The 20,912-nt window shown below is 41.0% G+C and overlaps 1 protein-coding gene across 3 annotated transcripts in view; it reads left to right on the forward strand.

Moving 5' to 3' along the window:
- LOC140727281 (sorting nexin-9-like) overlaps positions 1-20,912 on the forward strand; it is a 68,925-nt gene continuing 48,013 nt past the window's right edge. Inside the window, exons 1-3 of one of the 3 annotated variants that reach the window (XM_073044540.1) lie at positions 1-111; positions 12,893-12,967; positions 20,492-20,575. In XM_073044540.1, coding sequence (XP_072900641.1) covers positions 20,498-20,575 — 78 coding nt within the window. In that variant the 5' untranslated portion in view covers positions 1-111; positions 12,893-12,967; positions 20,492-20,497. Of the gene's footprint in view, positions 112-316; positions 448-12,892; positions 12,968-20,491; positions 20,576-20,912 lie in introns of those variants that run through there. The other 2 variants (XM_073044539.1, XM_073044541.1) reach the window with 2 other exon arrangements.

Below are 20,912 nucleotides of genomic sequence, written 5' to 3' on the forward strand. Positions count from 1 at the left end.
GCGCGCATTTAGTCATTTTCTATCGGATGTAACACTGTGTTTGTTTCAGATTTCCTGCATCTGCAGTATTTTGCTTTTGGACCATAATATATTGTATCGGAACAATCTGCTGTAAGTAACCTGTTTACTTCTTACCACAGTATAAGTTACACATATAGCTGATACCGAATTCGTTCAAAGTAGGATATTTAACACCATCGATGATCAGTCAGTCGGACTGTATCCTGTGAGACGGTACCGATTCATCTCCAGCAGGGGATGGTAGACCCTTCCTTTATTGGGAAGAACACTGAATTTTGACAAAAGAGAAGAGAAAGTTCACCGAATGACGCACCGTTGTTGATGAGCCCCGATGTGCGCGGTGATCGAACTACATTGCTCCGCTGCATATAAAGTTCATTGTTAAAAGTTACATTCTCGGGGCACCCGGAAAGAATGTCCTCGAAGGTAGGCACAAATCTGCCGGCACGAATTAGCTTTTTATAATTTAGGAAACTTACTTTCATTCCGCCGACTTGACTGGAGCATGTTGCGGTGAATGTTCAGAGTAATTAAGAATTTTTGTGACTGGAACCACCAGCTAGTTAATGAGCAGGATGTTTCAAGCCTCTCATCTTCCATCAGAAGAAACGCTGGTGTGAAATGATCGGAGGTGAAGGTTGTTGAACAAAGTTACTGGGATTCTGTTTCTGTTCCTGATACAGTTACACCATTGCCCTATTAGTCTTTAAGTGTGAGAACAAATAATTCCCTTGTGTACAGACACGGTATGGCTAAACAAATTTGGCGAGAAATGATTTAATGCGTTACATATCGGCGCATAATGCGTACTAAAAACGTGTTTTTAATAGTGTGAATTTAAGCGACAATCGGACCCACATTCCGAAATGAATGAGGTAGGCTACACTGAGCGTTAAATATTTACTGTATTTTTGTTTAAGTTCAATTTTAAATGGAAATCACTATGGCTCTCTAACTATCAAGCTTCCAGTCGCACTCATCTGATTTTATTGTCCCCATACTCTAATACTGGACTACTAGGAGGAAGCCCCGTAGGTCACAGGGGGACAGCAGAGATCAGGATCGGTAACTGGAACTGTGATACCGCAGTTCTTTCAAGATGAGCGGAAGGATATGGTTTTGTGCTATATTATTCAAACCTAAGAATGAAAACCACTTTGTTGTTTTCTTCCCCAGTCAGATTTTATAATGTAAACTTTCACTCACCGACCAATGGCAACAATTAACACCACTTCTCAGATATGATCAGGAATGAGCAATAAATGATAGATAGTTTAAGCAATTTCCAGGCAGGGCCCAATTGCTTAGCTTACTCTCAAGGAAATAATTAATATACAATGCCTCATTTCTGTCCTATTTAAAGCATAGGTTAAACGTGATGGAGGCTTAAATGTTCGCTTTTAAAGATCCTTCACTGATCAAAATACTTACTTTGATGCTAGAATAGAACTGTTACAATGCAAAGAGGAGGGTGTGAAAGCTGATCAGGATCAATAAAGAAATCTACCCATGAACTAAGAACTGTGAAAAAGAAAGTGCTTGAGTTCAGGCAATTGTGACAGGTATGTGGAATGGGGAAGTGAAATTAAGGTTGAGAAACACAAATTGCAACATCTTGGTAGAATGAGAAGTGAAAAATAAACCTAGAGGCACAATTCTGGAAGGAGTAGAAGAATAGAGGGATTTCAAGTCAAGTCAAGTCGCTTTTTATTGTCATTTTGACCATAAACTGCTGGTACAGTACACATTAAAGATGAAACAATGTTCTTCTGGACCCTGGTGCTACATGAAACAACACAAAGCTACACTAGACTATGTGAGATAACTCTAGGCTACACTAGACTACATAAAACAACACAAAAACTACACTAGACTACAGACCTACGCAGGACTACATAAAGTACACAAAACAGTGCAGCGCTGTACAATAATTAATAAATAAATAATGAACAAGACAATAGGCACAGTAGAGGACAAATTTCAATATAATAAATGATGCAGATGTCAGTCTAGACTCTGGGTATTGAGGAGTCTGATAGCTTGAGGGAAGAAACTGTTGCACAGTCTGGTCGTGAGAGCCCGAATGCTTCGTTACCTTTTTCCAGCTGGCAGGAGGGAGAAGAGTTTGTATGAGGGGTGTGTGGGTTCTTTCATGATGCTGTAAGCTTTGCAGGTGAAGCATGTGGTGTAAATGTCTGTAATGGCAGGAAGAGAGACCCCGATGATCTTCTCAGCTGACCTCACTATCCGCTGCACAGTCTTGCGATCTGAGATGGTGCAATTCCCGAACCAGGCAGAGATGCAGCTGCTCAGGATACTCTCAATACAACCCCTGTAGAATGTGGTGAGGATGGGGGGTGGGAGATGGACTTTTCTCAGCTGCTGGGCTTTCTTGGCTATGGAGCTGGTGTTGAGGGACCAGGCGAGATTCTCCACCAGGTGAACACCAAGAAATTTGTGGATACGTGTGGATATCTTATTGAAAAGACAGGCTGAGAAAGCAGTTATTAAAGTATATAAGATCATAGGATTTATACACAGGGGCCTGGAGTACAAGAAGAAGGAAGTCACAATGAGCACTTGTTAACACTGGTTCAGCTGGAATCACAGTATTTCATTCAGTTTAGGGTGTTATGCTTTAGGAAAGACATAAAGGTTGTAATGATGGCTCCATTGAGATTTACTAAAATTATTCTAGGCATGAAGCACTAGTTTTCTGGATAAACTGAAGACATTGGAGTTGTTCTGCTTGGAACAAAGGAAGCTGCAAGGGATCTGAGGGTTAATCAAAATCATGAGGAGAATATTCATCATAAACAGAGTATACAGGGGCAAGAGAAACAATTCGCAGTATTTTACGCCTCAATAATTAGGAGATGTAGAATGAAAGTGAATATATAGATCTAAGCAGAGGCAGGGCTATTCAGGTCTTCACACCTGTTCTACAATTCAATAAGATCCAGGCTAATATTTTATCTCGGCCCCAATTTCTATACTAGCTTAACATGTCTTCATTAGCTTAATATTCAGAAATCTATCAGTTGTTGCTTTGAATAAAGTCAGTGAATGAGCTTCCATGCTCCTCATGGGTAATGTTCCCTCTAACTTTTTTTTACAGTTGCATGGACCAACCATTGCTCTGAGCAGGGAAATTTTTACAGGGCCTGAAAACTGAGCAGCATTTTAAACGTTTTGTTTTTGCAATATGCACATCAAACAAATACAAGCCGCAACTCAGAACATAAGTAAACAGGCACAATAGCAAAAGTAAAATGTTTTGGCAGCGTTGGCATTCAGCAGACCGGCAGCTTATTAACAATGAGCTACCAACTTCCGTTTTGTGATTATTGTTACAATTTGTAGCAGTATTGTAACTTGAAATGCTGACAATGCAAGTACTCTACATTGAAGCTCTAAAACGTTTCAAGGAAAGGGTTATGACAATTAATTATGGGGTATTACTCAAGTATGTTAACATAGATTTCAAAATTATAGAAGCATGATTTCAAAATTATATTAACATTATATAGAAGAGAATTCCAGCTGCTTCGCAACAAAGACTATGTATGCAGGAGCATTTCAGTTACTGTACGACCGACCGTGCACCTGCACAGCTTCAAGGGAACAGCGCTCATAAGTAGAGAATTCCAAAGATACACTGCAGAGAAGAAAAGTCTTATTTCAGTCCTGGATGGCCAACTGTTTATTTGATACCATGGCCTCTTCTAGCTATGGATAATATCATTCCTGCACCTACCTCTGTAAACTCTGAAAATGTTTGTACATTACACCACTGAGCTTAGAAGAATGAAAAATGAAAAAGGCATATTCTGCTAAATCTTTCTTCATCAGATAATTGCCAGCACAATCCCAGGAATCCATTTACAAATGAGACCAGGAGACCGTATGACATAGGAGCAGATCTAGGCCATTCAGACCATTGGGTCTGCTGCATCATTCGATCATTGAGTTTCTCCCTTCTCATGGTCTTCAATCTAAGCTCAAATACAAGCAAATCTTAATCTAACAGTCTTCCACAGGAAGCTGAAGCAGAATTAGGAACAATTTTGCCATTTCTATTTTCACACTGAACTTCAGTGAAATAAGACAGTTCAGGAAACTGGGGTCTGGACATAACTCACTTTCTTTACTTCGGCTGCAGTTCAGTGCTACTTCAAATGTTGTAAAGAGGGTGCACTAACTCTAATACCAGGAGAGGTTATTACAGTTATTAACTGACTGGGGTAGTCACAGATATCTTCAACCTCTTGCTCCGGCAGTGTGTGATACCCACCTGCTTCAAGCAGGCTTCAATCGTACTGGTGCCCAAGAGGACCATGGTAACCTGTCTAAACAACTATCAATCAGTGGCACTTACATCCACTGTGATGAAGTATTTTGAGAGGCTGGTGCGGAAGCATATCAGCTCCTGTCTGAATGGCATCTTGGGTTTGCTCCAATTTGCCTTCCAAAGCAAAAGGTCTATAGCAGATGCTATCTTGTTGGCTCTTCACATAACCCTGAAAGCAAAGATGCATATATCAGGATGCTTTTTATCGATTACAGATCAGCATTTAACACCTCAAAACTAATCAGTAAACTCCAAGACCTGGGTTTCAATACCACCTTGTGCAATTGGATCCTGGATTTCTCTCTTGTAGACCCCAGTCAGTTGAGACTGACAAAAGCATCTCCATCTGCACAAGAGCATCGCAGGGATGTGTACTTAGCCCACTGCTCTACTCACTTTATACCTATGACTGTGTGGCTAAGTGCATCTCCAACACCATATACAGGTTTGCTGATGACACCATTGTTATGGGCTGTATCAAAGGGGGTGTTGAATTGGCACTCAGGTGGAAGACTGGAAACTTGGCTGAGCGGTGTAATAACAACAACCTCTTACTCAATGTCAGTAAGATCAAGGAACTGATTGTAAACTGCAGGAGAAGGAAATGAGCCAGTAATCATCAGAGGATCAGAGGAGGAGAGGGTCAGTAACTTTAAATTCCTGGGTGTCCCTCTCTCAGAGGACCTGTCCTGGACCCATTTTATAAATATTATTGCGACGATAGCACGACAGTGCCTCTCCTTCCTCAGAAGTCTGTGGAGCTTCGGCATGTCATCGAAAACCTTGGCAAACTTCTATAGGTGTGTGGTGGGAAGTATGCTGACTGGCTGCACTATGGCCCAGTATGGGAACATCAATGCCTTTGACTGGAAAATCCTACAAAAGGTAATGGATTTGGCCTAGCACATTGCAGGTAAATCCCTCCCAAACATTGGGCACATCTACATGAAACATTGCCATTGAAAAGCAGCATCCATCATCAAAGATGCTCATCACCCAGGCCATATTCTTTTCTGGCTGCTGCCATCAGGTAGAAGGTACAGGAGCCTCAGGACTTGCACCACCAGGTTCTGGAACAGTTACTGTTCCTCAACCATCAGGCTCTTGAACAAAAGGGGATAACTACACTCATTTAAGGACTCTGTTATATTGTTATTTCATGTTTGTTATTTATTGCTATTTATTTATATCTGCATTTGCACAGTTTGTTTACAGGTCCTGATGTTTATAGTTTACGGTTACACTTATATAGATTTGCTAAGTATGCCCACAGAAGAAGAATCTCAGGGTTGTATGTAGTGACGTGTATGTACTTTGATAATAATTTTACTTTGAACTTTGAACCAGCTAAAGAATCTGCAGCAATTATCAGGCAAATGAATGTGTATGAAAATATTGTCATGTCAGTGTAAAGTTATTAGTAATAGGTGACACCCCCTTCATGAGTTATCAAGACATTTCAAGTCTTCAGCTTTTCTAATTAATCAACATGGATATGGACAACCAGTGTAGTAACACTCCTCTCTTGTAAAACTATCATTAAATGCAGTCTATGCCTTAGTGTCTCAAATGAAGTAAAAACCAATTTTCATTCATCCATCTAAGGGATCAAACTCTTAACTATTTGCTGAGGTGTGCAAACTCACTAGTGGCTGTTGCATTAGCAGTGTGAACACTTACTGGAGATGAAATTCTTGTAACATTGTATTGATACCCAGACAAAATTTATTATCCTCCAGTGAAGGCAATGGAGAAAATTAGGTGGAGTGAAGGATAGGCAGTCAAATCTCTCAACATCTGTCAGTAATGTTGGCTCCAACATTTCTAGTCCTTCATGAACAAGAATTCAGCAGTATGGTTGCCAGGGTCCTGTATTTTCCCTACATGTTCAATAACATTGTGGAAAATTGTCATCTGTCATTCTGTATACTTACAATTGTTTTTCTACAATGATAATTCTATTGGACTAATTCTTTCCAAATTCTTGTTATTCAAAACTACCAAAGAAGTTCTTTCATCTTGGAAGTTGGCTTTTCACTTCCATTTAGAACTTTTGCCTTCCCCATCTCAGTCGTACATTACGATCATTTAAAGGGTAGAGCCAATTGCATTTTAGTATAAGACTCTTACATAGTAATATATATAAAACTATTTTATGATCAATCTAACTCTTCCCTTCATAACTGTCCACTTTTTAACATTTTTTCTCATTCTAAGACTCCTTTAAATGTCTCTGTTTTATCAGCCTCTATCACCATCCCCCACAGTGTGTTCCAGGCACTTAACACTCTCTGCATAAACAGACAGACAGACATACTTTATTGATCCCAAGGGAAATTGGGTTTTCTTTACAGTCGCACCAACCGAGAATAGTGTAGAAATATAGCAATATAAAACCATAAATAAATAAAAAGTAAATTATACCAAGTGGAAATAAGTCCAGGACCAGTCTATTGGCTCAGGATGTCTGACACTCTGAGGGAGGAGTTGTAAAGTTTGATGGCCACAGGCAGGAATGACTTCCTATGATGCTCAGTGTTACATCTCGGTGGAATGAGTCTCTGGCTGAATGTACTCTTGTGCCTAACCAGTACATTATGAATTGGATGGGAGACATTGTCCAAGATGGCATACAACTTGGACAGCATCCTCTTTTCTGACACCACCGTCAGAGAGTCCAGTTCCACCCCCACAACATCACTGGCCTTACGAATGAGTTTGTTGATTCTGTTGGTGTCAGCTACCCTCAGCCTGCTGCCCCAGCACACAACAGCAAACATGATAGCACTGGCCACCACAGCCTCGTAGAACATCCTCAGCATCGTCCGGCAGATGTTAAAGGACCTCAGTCTCCTCAGGAAATAGAAACAGCTATAACCCTTCTTGTAGACAGCCTCAGTGTTCTTTGACCAGTCCAGTTTATTGTCAATTCGTATCCCCAGGTATTTGTAATCCTCCACCATGTCCACACTGACCCCTTGGATGGAAACAGGGGTCACTGGTGTCTTAGCCCTCCTCAGGTCCACCACCAGCTCCTTAGTCTTTTTCACATTAAGCTGCAGATGATTCTGCTCACACCATGTGACGAAGTTTCTCACCTCTGAATCCTACCTCTGACATCTCCCCTAAATTTTCTTCCACTCACATTAAACAAGTGGCCTCTGGAAAAATGATGTTGGCTGTCCAATCTATCTATGCCTCTTATAATGTTATATACCTCTTACAAGTTTCCTCTTATCCTCCTTCACTCCAAAGAGAAAAGACCTAGTTCATTCAACTTATTCTTGTAAGACATTTTCTCTCATCCAGACAGCATCCTGGTAAATCTCCTCTGCACCCTCTCTAAATCTTTCATATCTTTCCTACAATGAGGTGACCAAAACTGAACACAATGCTCTAGATATGGTCTGCCCAGAATTTCAGAGCTGCAACATTATCTCTCGGATCTTGAACTTAATCCCACAACTAATGAAGGCCAACACAACATACACTTTATTAACCACCTTATCAACTAGTATGACAACTTTGAGGGATCTATAGACAGGACCTCAAGATCCTTCTGTTCCTTCACACTACTAAAATTCATTCTATTAACCTTGTACTCTGCCTTCAAGTTTGATCTTCCAAGGCATATCACTTCAAACTTTTTTGTATTGACCTCCACTTTCTTCACTCAACTCTGTATCTTGTGTATGTCCGTTATAATCTATGACAATATTCTACACTATCCACAATACTTTCAACCTTTATGCCATCTGCAAATTTCCTAACACAACTTTCCACTTCCTCATCCAAGTCATTTATAAAACTCACAAATTGCAGAGGTCCCAGAACAGATCGCTGTGGAATACCAGTGGTCACCCAACTCCAGGCAGAATATACAGTATTCCATCTACTACCACCCTCTGCATTCTGTGAGCAAGCCAATGCCAAATCCATGCAGCCAGGTTTCCATGGATACCCTGCCTCATGACCTTCTGGATGAATATAACATGAGGAGCCTTAACACCCACATCCATATGCACCACATTCAATGCTCTACCTTCATCACCTCTTCCAAAATCTGAAGTAGGGTGATGAGACACAACCTGCCCTTCACAAAACAATTATATAATAAGACTATACTTCTCCAAATTCTCATGAATTTTCTCCCTAAGAATACGCTCCAATACTTTTCCCAGCACTGAGGTAAGACTCACTGGTTTATATTTCCCAGGATTACTCCTATTATCTCTCTTGAACAACAAAACAAAATCTGCCATCCTCCAATCCTTTGGTTCCACTCCTGTGATGAGGGAGGATGGAAAGATCATTGTCAATGCCCCAGCATTCTCTTCCCTCAGTTCCTATATTAACCGGGGTATATTCCTGGCCCTAGGATTTATCTATCCTAATATTTTTTAGAAGCTCCATCACTATCTCTTTGTTAACCTCAACATCCTCCAGCTCTGTAGCCTGTCCTACGCTGATTCGTATTCATTAGAGTCCCCCTCCCTGGTGAACTCTGAAGCAAAACATTCATGAGGGTCCATCCCTACCTTCTCTGCATCCAGGCACATTTCCCCTTTATCCCTGAGAGGTACTCACTTTACTCTAGTCATCTTCTTTTTCTTCACATATGTAGATTGCCTGGGAATCTCCTTAACACGATGATGCACCATCAATAACTCACGCTGAGACTTAGGAAGCGAGATATCGGCTTTTATTGACTGGAAGAATAAACAGCACTACATCCTGGGGAAAATGAGGGAGAGCAGCAGCCCACAGTCGCTTTTATACAGGGGTCTGTGGGAGGAGCCACAGGAGCAGTCAGCAGGGGGTCTGTGGGAGGAGCCACAGGAGCAGTCAGCGGGGGGTCTGTGGGAGGAGCCACAGGAGCAGTCAGCAGGGGTCTGTGGGAGGAGCCACAGGAGCAGTCAGCGGGTGTCTGTGGGAGGAGCCACAGGAGCAGTCAGCGGGGGTCTGTGGGAGGAGCCACAGGAGCTGTCAGCAGGGGGTCAGTGGGAGGAGCCACAGGAGCAGTCAGCAGGGTCTGTGGGAGGAGCCACAGGAGCAGTCAGACAGGTATATCTAGTTCACCACACACGACTAGCCATTGTACTCTCATTTCCCCTTCTAGCTGACGTAAATATTTTCTGAAGCTCCTTACTGGCTACTTTATACCCCTCAAGACCCCTGCCTGATTTTTGCTTCCTAATCCTTAAGTATGCTTCCTTCTTCCTATTAACTATATGTTCCAGCTCTTGTCAGTCATGCTTCCTTTACCCAATTATTTACTTCCTATCTTAGTGAGACAAACCTATCCAGAACCCCATGCAAGTGTGCATTTATCTGAGAATATCTCTTCCCAATTTACGGTCCCAACTTCCTCCCTAATGCCATTGTAATTAGACCTGGCCCCGTTTTAAAGCAGACTATTTCAGATTTATCTGTATTAGGAAAATATGTTGCAATGTTTTGGCTTTCTTGAATAAGTCAATTAAAAGAGATTAATAGCAAAATATCCATCAGCAGAAGTAGGTTTAAATGGTTAATAGAGTCTTCTCGTTTCACATCAATGTGTATTGTAATCTTGGTCCCACATTCAAGCCCACTATGGATGTTGAAAGTGCAGCTCAGGTCAGGTAGCCGGGATGTCACTGGGAAATGAAACTGATCAGAGTTGTCATCTTCAAATAGTGGGTTATTAGTATTATGGGAATTGCTTGGTCACTTACACGATAGAATCAGGACCACCAGGATTTCTGGTACTATTTAAAAGAAACTAACATCATTTAAAGGGGAATTGCAATTTGATTGTCATTGCAGGTTTTCCCTTATAGCAAGAGGGAGAGAGAAAGATGAACTTCATTTGTCGAAACATACAAAGAAATGCATCGTTTGCACCAATGATTAGCAAACTCTGAGGATGTGCTTGAGAGAGTCCACGGTGCTGTACTGCTTCTGGCATCAACATTGGATGCCCAAAACTTGCTAACTCTGACCCATACATCTTTAGAATGTGGGAGGAAATCAGAGCACTTGGGAGAACCCACGGGGTCCCAGGAGAACGTACAAGCTCCTTATAGGCAGCTGCAGGAATCGAACCCGATTATCTGATCAATGGCACTGTAAAACTACTGTGCTACAATGCCGCCTTTCAAATTGAGATTTCTACCTCGGGAATCTAGTGGCTAGTTCTTCCTTATTATCCTTTTGGATCTGTATCATCATCTTCTTCCACCTGATCCTCGTGGTGTCTTTAAGACTTAGCTCTGTGGATTATGGAGAAAAACCATAGTAAACTTAAGAGAATTAACAGAGCTTTTTGAGGACATCTGCAGTCTGTTAATTGAAGACTGCTTGCTCTTATTTGCTGTTTATTGCATTGGCAATCTGTGTGTGAGCCTCTGTCTCCAAGCTAAACTGAGATCTGTAAGTTTTGAGAACCTTCATTTAAAGTTCAAAGAAAAATGTATTATCCAAGTACATTTATATTACCATATACTACCTTGAGATTCATTTTCATGTGCTACAGCACAGCAGTAAGAATGTTAACCAGGGTGTTACACTTGCAAACATTTATGGGAAAATAAAGAAATTTTGTAGAATTTACAAAAAACTATACATAAAGGCAAAATAACCAATGTGCAAAGGAAGACAAACTATGCAAATAAAAAATGAATGATACTTAGACCATGAGTTGTAAAAGAGTCCTTGAAAGTGAGCCTATAGGTCGTAGCATCAGTTCAGGGTAATGGTGATTGAAGATATTGATGCCTGTTCAGTAGCCTGATGGTTATAGAGTAATAGCTGTTCCTGAATCTAGTACTGCAGGACCTAAGGCTTCTATACCTCTTGCTCAAAGATAGTCCCGAGAAGACAGCATGGTCTGGATGGTGAGCATCTTTGATGCTGGATGTTGCTTTCTTGTGGCTGCACTCCATGTAACAGTGGGGAGGGCTTGGCTTGTGATGGACCAGGCTGCATCCACCACTTTCTGTAGCCATTTACAACGAAAAGTATTGCCAGGAGTTGCCGGAATATAGTTAACTGTGATCACCCATCTGCCACGTATTTAAGGACTAGAACCTGATTAAGCCGCAGCTATGTGTTTTTGGCCATTTGTGACTAACACCAATGGGAAACCAATAATAAAGGTAAATCTAAACTCTGATTGGAAGATGTTATCACTGCTTGCCTTCCTGATTGTAATATAAACAGCAAAATGACCAATTTTGCCAATGTCATCATTGCATCCGTGTAACCTTTGCAGTTATATGGCCTCTGGTTCATAGAACACAGAACAATACAGCACTGTACAGGCCCTTTGGCCCACAATATTGTGCCGACCCTTAAACCCTGCCTCCCATATAACCCCCCACCCTAAATTCCTCCATATACCTGTCTAGTAGTCTCTTAAATTTCACTGGTGTATCTGCCTCCACCACTGACTCAGGCAGTGCGTTCCGCGCGCCAACCACTCTCTGAGTAAAAAACCTTCCTCTAATATCTCCCTTGAACTTTCCACCCCTCACCTTAAAGTCATGTCCTCTTGTATTGATCAGTGGTGTCCTGGGGAAGAGACGCTGGCTGTCCACTCTGTCTATTCCTCTTAATATCTTGTATACCTCTATCATGTCTCCTCTCCTCCTCCTCCTCTCCAGAGAATAAAGCCCTAGCTCCCTTAATCTCTGATCATAATGCATTCTCCCTAAGCCAGGCAGCATCCTGGTAAATCTCCTCTGTACCCTTTCCAATGCTTCCATTTCTGACATTAGAGATCTTGCAGATGTTGAGCAACACAGCTGGATTACTGACTGCCTCTCATCTGAACTGAAGTCCAGCCTCAATAACCCTTCATTTGCAGTGTTCAGGTGTAACGCGGAAACCTGCATTCTCTAATTTCTCCTGTATTCTTCATACATAATCTCAAAGGTATTTCCTGCAATGTTCCATTTTACCCCAATAATATGGTGAAAAAATTAAGATCAAGTATTCCAGTTAGTCATCATAACACTTCCCCAACACAGCCAAAAGGGACAAAAAATTTGTTTCTAAATACTCTGGCAACCTAAAATTGCTATTCAGAAGCTTGACTTGTGGGTGTCATGAGTCATGTAAACATTCAGAAACTTGACTCTTCTGACTTCATCCAATTTATGTCAAGAAAAAACAAATCATATGTTTCTGGACAGAGTTTTCCCAAAGGGAGCTTCCATTAAAACAAAAGCCCTAGTTAGTGTGACTAGTCATTGTCTAAGAGCTGCCAGGCATACTTTGAATCTCTTGAATAAAGCTATCTCAGGGTGAAATATCAGAGTTTGACACCACTTCCAAACCAAACACTGATCAAAATGATACTGAACTTCCACTTCTACATCTTTAATACTGGGAACAGAATCCAGTTTTAAAAATATACATTATCCATTTTCTATATTATCGAAATATAGTTTGCATTCTGAAGGTGATGTTTGTTGGAAGCAATGTTTAAAGACAACACAAAACATATCCTCTCAGCTGATGCAATTGTTTCCTCAGGATAATGACAATGGGTGGTATGAAAACATCAGTTTTAATGGAGAGCATGGACTATCCCCTGGAAATAATGTGGAGGTAAGATGCCAAACAGGTTAGCCTCAATTTATCATCAACTAACTTTATTATAAATTTAAAACTTAACTCAGTAAAAGCCCCAATACATTTAATTGCTTTTAATTTACCTTATTACCTAAGTGTTCTGATCTGACCAAATGAAACATATTTCAGTAGCTTGTCCATGGTTTGTTCCACTTCTGCAGAATACCAGCAAATAGTGAAAATAAAATCACTTGCACGCACCAAGTCACAGAGCAGTTATTTGTTTCATTATTAGGTAAGTTCATTAAAACAGCTGTGGAGATTTTAGAAAAAAGTTTTCAGCAGATGCAAGCTAAAGATGAGTTAAATTGAATTAAAGGAGGTTTACAAATTTAATTAATTACATTTCAATCTTGGCATTTTCCATCAGGAGTTTGTATGTCCTCCATGTGGAATATGTGGGTTTCTGGGTGCTCTGGCTTCCTCCCAGAACCCAAAGATGTACCGATGAGTAGGTTGATTGGTCATTGTAAATTGTCCTGTGATTAGGCTATGGTGAAATCGAGGGTTACTGGCAGCAAGGCCAGAAGGGCCTGATGGTCTTATTTCACACTGCATCTCTAAATAAATAAAATAAATGATTAAGTTGATTTTCCTTTATTGTTTTACAATCATTACTAAAAATAATCTGTGGATTGACATGACATTCATCACAGAAATATAAAAGTGGGAACTGAGACTCTGCTTGTCACTTCCACAAAGCTATGTGTAGGCTCAGTTTTTCTAATGCATTCCCTTTCAACAATCACCTTTTAATCATTTCAAATCCTGTTGGCTTTGCACATTCTTCTTGTTTCTAATAAACGTTTGATTTCAATTGGCTACTTTGTTCTTGATGTCCCTTTCCTGCCTCTAAACCCATTTAATTTCTTCATTTTGTATCACCAACTCTAGCTCTTTTTTCTCTCGCAGTCACCCCCTTATATATTTCTTTATCTGGTATGCTCTCCTGCGCTTGATATGCCAAGCATGCTACTTGTCCCATCAAACTGGATTGAGGCCTTGAATTCCGTTTCTGTGTTTGAGCTAATGGCCAGTTTGTCAATGAGACCCAAGGGTAACAGTAGTGAGGCTTGGAACAGGTGAAGTTCCAATCTACAGATAATTTGGGCAAGGAAGGAAGAGAAAGCCTTTGTAAAGGCTTGCACAAAACGTGAATGTTTAATTCACAATCAGTAAAAAAAAAACATAATGAATTACAAAGGTGTGGTTCTCATTTAATGTTATTGTCCAAATCTGGTTGGTTAAAATGATAAGAAAGGGACATTGATAAGGCGTTTTGACCCAAAATGTCAAATGTTTATTCCTCTCCACAGATGCTGCCGAAGTCGCTGAGTTTATTCAGCACTTTGTGTGTGTCACTCAAGGTTTCTAGCATCTGCAGAATCTCTTGTATTTACAAAAAGGAGAAAATTCCCTGAGACCAGCTTGGTGGAAGCTCCGGGATCTAAATGTTCATAGAAACACAACATCTTTTCCACAATAGCACATTCCCTTGAAAATGAAATGCAGACTTTGGAAATCTGAAACAAAGGTAGACAATGGACAGGGTGACTTGGATAGGTTAGGTGAGTGGGCAAACTCATGGCAGATGCAATTTAATGTGGATAAATGTGAGGTTATCCACTTTGGTTGCAAGAACAGGAAAACAGATTGTTATCTGAATGGTGGCCGATTAGGAAAAGGGGAGGTGCAACAAGACCTGGGTGTCATTGTACACCAGTCATTGAAGGTGGGCATGCAGGTACAGCAGGCGGTGAAAAAGGCAAATGGTATGTTGGCATTCATAGCAAAGGGATTTGAGTACAGGAGCAGGGAGGTTCTACTGCAGTTGTACAAGGCCTTGGTGAGACCGCACCTAGAGTATTGTGTGCAGTTTTGGTCCCCTAATCTGAGGAAAGACATTCTTGCCATAGAGAGAGTACAAAGAAGGTTCACCAGATTGATTCCTGGGATGGCAGGTCTTTCATATGAAGAAAGACTGAATCGACTAGGCTTATACTCACTAGAATTTAGAAGATTGAGGGGGGATCTTATTGAAACGTATAAAATTCTAAAGGGATTGGACAGGCTAGATCAGACATGGGCAAACTACGGCCCGGGGGCCATATGTGGCCCGTTAAGCTTTTTAATCCGGCCCGCAGAACTTGATGAAATTATATTAATAAACCTTGTTAACGTTTTTTTCCCCGCAATTCTGGCGTTTTCGCCACAACAAAACTAAATCCAGACTTTGATGCGCTGGCTAAAAAGGGAGACCAACAACACTGTTCCCACTGAAATTAAAATTAAGTTTCTTTGTTGTGTTATGTAAAAAATGCATTTGAGAATATTTTTTTCAATAATCCTTACATGTTACATGTCATTTCTGTTAAGTGATGGACATGAGTAGTGCGCAGGTGCACTTACATTCTCAAAATAAAAAATGCGCTCCAGATCAAATAACGCGCTCCGCATACTGGCGCGCTGTCACTGTTCTGTCCTTGTGCTGGTCGTTGTTGAGTTTTGGCACAGGGGACAATTGAATAAGAAGGAGCAGGACAAGTAGACCTGCATCTCCTACCGTTTTTGAAATAAAGACAGTCAGGAGGAGAGTGATGATGATAATATCTTGAAGGATAACAGAATTTTCAGTGCTTTAAAATAATAACTGTTACTATTAAAAAAGCTGTATTTTATTCATTTAATTTTCAGTGTTTTAAAAGTCATTTCAATAAATAGCTAAATACCATGGGACTTCAAAGACAGATATTTTGTTGTAATGCATTTGTTCATTTTCAATTGAAATTAAAGCACATGTTTTCTACATATCCCATGATATTTTATTTTCTCTTATGAGGTGTATTACCAAAACACTCCGTCCATCTGCTCCTGGTCCGGCCCCCCTGTCAAAATTTAGAACCCTTTGTGGCCCACAAGTCAAAAAGTTTGCCCACCCCTGGGCTAGATGCAGGAAGATTGTTTCCGATGTTGGGGAAGTCCAGAACGAGGGGTCACAGTTTAAGGATAAAGGGGAAGCCTTTTAGGACCGAGATGAGGAGAAACTTCTTCACACAGAGAGTGGTGAATCTGTGGAATTCTCTGCCACAGGAAACAGTTGAGGCCGGTTCATTGGCTATATTTAAGAGTAAGTTAGATATGGCCCTTGTGGCTAAAGGGATCGGGGGTTATGGAGAAAAAGCAGGTACAGGGTTCTGAGTTGGATGATCTGCCATGATCATACTGAATGGTGGTGCAGGCTCGAAGGGCCGAATGGCCTACTCCTGCACCTATTTTCCAATGTTTCTATGTTTCTAATGCTGAAGGTATCCAACAGGTCAGGCAGCATACGTGGAGAATGAAACAAAGATAATATTTTAGATCAATGACCTTTCTGCAGAGCTAGGAAAAATTAGAAATGAAGCTTGGTTAAAAGTTGCAGATAAGCTTGGATATAGCAGGAGGAGCAAGAGGATCATCTGGTCAGTGATAGGGTGGAGACTATGCCGTAAACCTCTCTTATGTTCTCTCTGCTTTTACTCCTTTTTGTACACCTTCTACCTTGTTGCATAATTAACATCCGAGTCAAGATGAAAGTCATGAAAACAAAAATGCTGGAAACTCACAGTTAGAACCGCTTGGTGGCGGACTTCAGAAAGGTGAAAGCACCCTGCATTCCCATCTCTGTCAAGGGAACGGATGTGGAAATCATCCGAGACTACAAATACCTGGGAACTCACCTGGACAATAAACTGGACTGGACTGAAAAAGCAGAAGTTCTGTACAAGAAGGGACAGAGCTGACCGTACTTCCTGAGGGGGCTCCAGTCATTCAACGTCTGCAGTACTATGCTGCAGATATCCTACGACTCTGTGGTGGCCAGCAGTCTGTTCTATGCTGTGGTCTGCTGAGGCAGCAGAGTCAGAGCAGCTGATGCAAGGAGATTGATAAGCTCATCGGGACGGCTGGTTCTGTTCTGGGAGTGGAATGGGATTCCCTGGTGGTTGCGTCTGAGAGGAGAATGCTGCAGAAGCTATGGAGCATTATGGACAATCCCTTTCACCCTCTCCATGACATACTGGACAAACAGAGGAGCACCTCTAGTTACAGACTGGTTCCACTGAGGTGCACCACGGAACACCACAGGATATTCTTTTCCCCTGTGGATATAAGACTCTACAATTCCTCCTCCTTAAGTATATGGTTTCATTTCACATTTGTATTTTGCACTACTACTTTTTAATGCACATTTTGTATTCTTTTCGTATCTCAATGCTTACATTTTGTATTTTAAAAATATATTTTTCTGACTGAGCAAACTTGCAACAATAATTTCCTTTGGGATAAATAAAATTTTATCTTATCATACCCTAAATCAAGATCTTGGGTTGTTGGCCTCAAACATCAACTCTGCACCTCCCACAGTTGCTCTCTGACCTACTGAGTATTTCCAGCATTTTTCATTTTATCAGGGTGCATTCCTTCAGTTTCCCATCCAATGAAGTCCAGTGGTGGAGCTCCATTCTATATGGATTCTCAGTATTTACACTGGACGTTCTGCTGTCAAAGCCAAGACCAATAAATTCAGTGGGGATTGCAGTATTCTGAAGAAGTAATTCAAAGGGAAACTACAATTCCTTTACAGAAATAATTATGGTTTGTTTTATGTCCTTTAAAACTTAATTCAGTTTTCACAGTTAATATTTTCAAATAAAAATTATTGTTAATTTGTTAATAGCTTTTAAAAAGTATTTCTGAATGTTAATGAAATTTGATCCTAATAATATTGGACTGCACATCAATGTAGACACCATTCAAATCAAATCAAGTTTAATTATCATTCAACCGTACTTGGATACAGCCAAATGAGACAGTGTTCCATAGGATCAGAATTAGGCCATTTGGCCCATCGAGTCTGCTCTGCCTTTCATCATGGCTGATGATTTTTCTTTCAGCCCCAATCTCCTGACTTTACCCATATCCCTTCATGCTCTGACCAATCACGAATCTATCAACCTTTGCCTTAAGTATACATAGAAAGATTTGACCTCCACAGCTGCCTGTGGCAAAGAATTCCACAGATTCACCACTCTCTGGCTGAAGAAATTCCTCGTCATCTCCATTCTAAAAGGATGCCCCTCTATTCTGAGGCTGTGTCCTCTAGTCTTAGACTCTTCCACCATAGGAAACATCCTCTCCACATCCACTTGATAGGTCACCCATCATTCTTCTGAATTCCAGTGAATACAGGCCCAGAGCCATCAAACGCTCTTCATATGACAAGCCATTCAATCCTGGAATCATTTTTGTGAACCTCCTTTGAACCTTTCCAGCGTCAGCACATCCTTTCTAAAATAAGGGGCCCAAAACTGCTCACAATACTCCAAGTGAGGCCTCACCAGTGCTTCCAGTCTCAACATTATATCCTTGCTTTTATATTTTGGACCTCTTGAAATGAATGCTAACATTGCATTTGCCTTCCTCACCACAGACTCAACCTATAAATTAAGCTTTAGGGAATCCTGCACAAGGACCCCCAAGTCCCTTTGCACCTCAGTTTTTTTCAAAATTTTCTCTCCATTTAGAAAATAGTCAACACTTTCATTTCTTCTACCAAAGTGCATGACCATACACTTCCCAACACTGTATTCCATCTGCCACTTCTTTGTCCATTCTCCTAATCTGTGTAAGTCCCTCTGTAGCCTGTCTAGTTCCACAAGACTACCTGCCCCTCCACCTATCCTCATATTGTCTGCAAGCTTTTCAACAATGCTAACAATTCCATCATCCAAATCATTGAGATACAACATAAAAAGAATCGGTCACAACACAGACCCTGTGGAATGCCATTAGTCACTGTCAGCCTGCCAGAAAAAGCTCCCTTTATTCCCACTCTATGCCTCCTGCTAAGCAGCCATTGCTTTATCCGTACTAGAATCTCTCCAGTAATACCATGGGCTCGTAGCTTGTTAAGCAGTCTTGTCAAAGGCCGTCTGAAAATCCAAGCACCCAACATCAACAGATTCTCCTTTGTCTATCCTGGTTGTTATTTCTTCAAAGAATTCCAAGAGTTTTGTCAGGCAAGGTTTTCCCGTGAGGAAAGCATGCTGACTTATGGCCTATTTTATCATGTGCCTCCAAGTTCCTCTGGGACCAATGTGAAAATACATACACGTGCATTCAAAATAGTGAGAAAGGAAAAGAAAACATAATCACATTAGAAAATACATTTTTACCCCAAGACCCTGACTAACAAGTCCCACACAATGGTGGCTCCTGGCAATCAAACCTGTTATTCCACCGATCAAACACTGGAGGGCAGCACTGATGGGAGAGGCCACCCACAAACGAACATGGATGCCATGCTACACCGCCTCCGGTGTCTCCTCATCTAGACTCCAGCAGTAGGCAAGCCTGTGGCTTGAGACCCTGTGCTCGCTATAACTAGGCTTTGCTGCTGCCTCACTATCTGTCTCATCACCAATTAAGGGAAAAAGGCCTGCAGCAATTAATGCCTAATAAGGTCCTGTGATTGCAAGAGAAACGTCCAAGATAGTCACTCATGGTTTCTCTGCACACCGCTTTTGAGTAGCAGGTAGTAGCATGGTTTGCATCCAGTTCAGCTGCTCTGAACCCAATCTGACTCCCGCGGCCCACCAAGTGCACTCCCCTTCTCCGAACCACCAGCCGGCTCCTACAACACCTCAGTCAGCTACTACGCCAAACAACAAGCAGCTCACTGATGCAGAAGACCATCTAGACCCATATTGGAGTTCATTATAGTCTTACGATAGTAAAAAAATGTAACAAAGAAAAGAGCATGCTTGTTTGGCCCCTGTGAGGCTTCTGCATCTGCATGCACCGCCATTGCACTGGAAGAATGTATACCTGTACAAGAAAAATAGCGACTATTTGAGTTCAAAGTAAGTTTATTATCAAAGTACAGATATGTCACCAAATGAGATTCATTTTCTTGCAGTCATTCACAGTAGAACAAACAAATGCAAGAGAATCATGAATTTGTCCCATCCTGGTTGCAATAACATTTTATGACTTATCACAAACTGATTTTAGTTTTACATTTTTTTTTAGGAAACAATGATAATTGAAACTTATAAATTTGTAAGTAAAATTGCAACTACTTATTCAACATAGGACATAGCACAGCACAGTACAAGCCCTTCGGCCCACAATATTATGCTGACCTTTAAATCCTGCCTCCCATATAATCACTCACCTTAAATTCCTCCATATAGGAGTCCTTTCTAGTAGTCTCTTAAATTTCACTAGTGTATCTGCCTCCACCACTGACTCAGGCAGTGCATTCCACACGCCAACCACTCTCTGAGTAAAAAACCTTCCTCTAATATCCCCCTTGAACTTCCCACCCCTTACCTTAAAGCCATGTCCTCTTGTATTGAGCAGTGGTCCCCTGGGGGAGAGGTGTTGGCTGTCCACTCTATCTATTCCTCTTAATATTTTGTACAATATCTAAATTTCATTATTTTAAAATCTTTCTAGTTGCTGATGGGCGCCGTGTCACATCCTGAGGTTGACGAAACCTGTGACATTGACTCGAATTATGAAGAACTAGATACAGTTGAGGTATGTTAAGATGGATAATGACAATTAAGGGGATTCTGTATCATTATTTTTACACTTGTTGGACTAATGCACAGCGGGAGCTCAAGATTTGTTTTGGGGTGCAACTACGTCTTTTACTGTATTCAGTAAGCTAATATATAAACAATACACTACGTTGGATTTGTGACATCATACTGCAACTAACCGTCATGTTATTTTGATCAGCTGCAGAATACTTCATGTGCGGCAGACACACTTGTGAATTTCACCAACCCTGCTACAGTCCTAGCTCCCAACGGTTCACCTCACGGTGCATGTGACATAAAGTTGTAAACAGTTGTTAATATTTATTAATTCT

The sequence above is a fragment of the Hemitrygon akajei genome, chromosome 5, assembly GCF_048418815.1.
Source record: "Hemitrygon akajei chromosome 5, sHemAka1.3, whole genome shotgun sequence".
NCBI lineage: Eukaryota > Metazoa > Chordata > Chondrichthyes > Myliobatiformes > Dasyatidae > Hemitrygon > Hemitrygon akajei.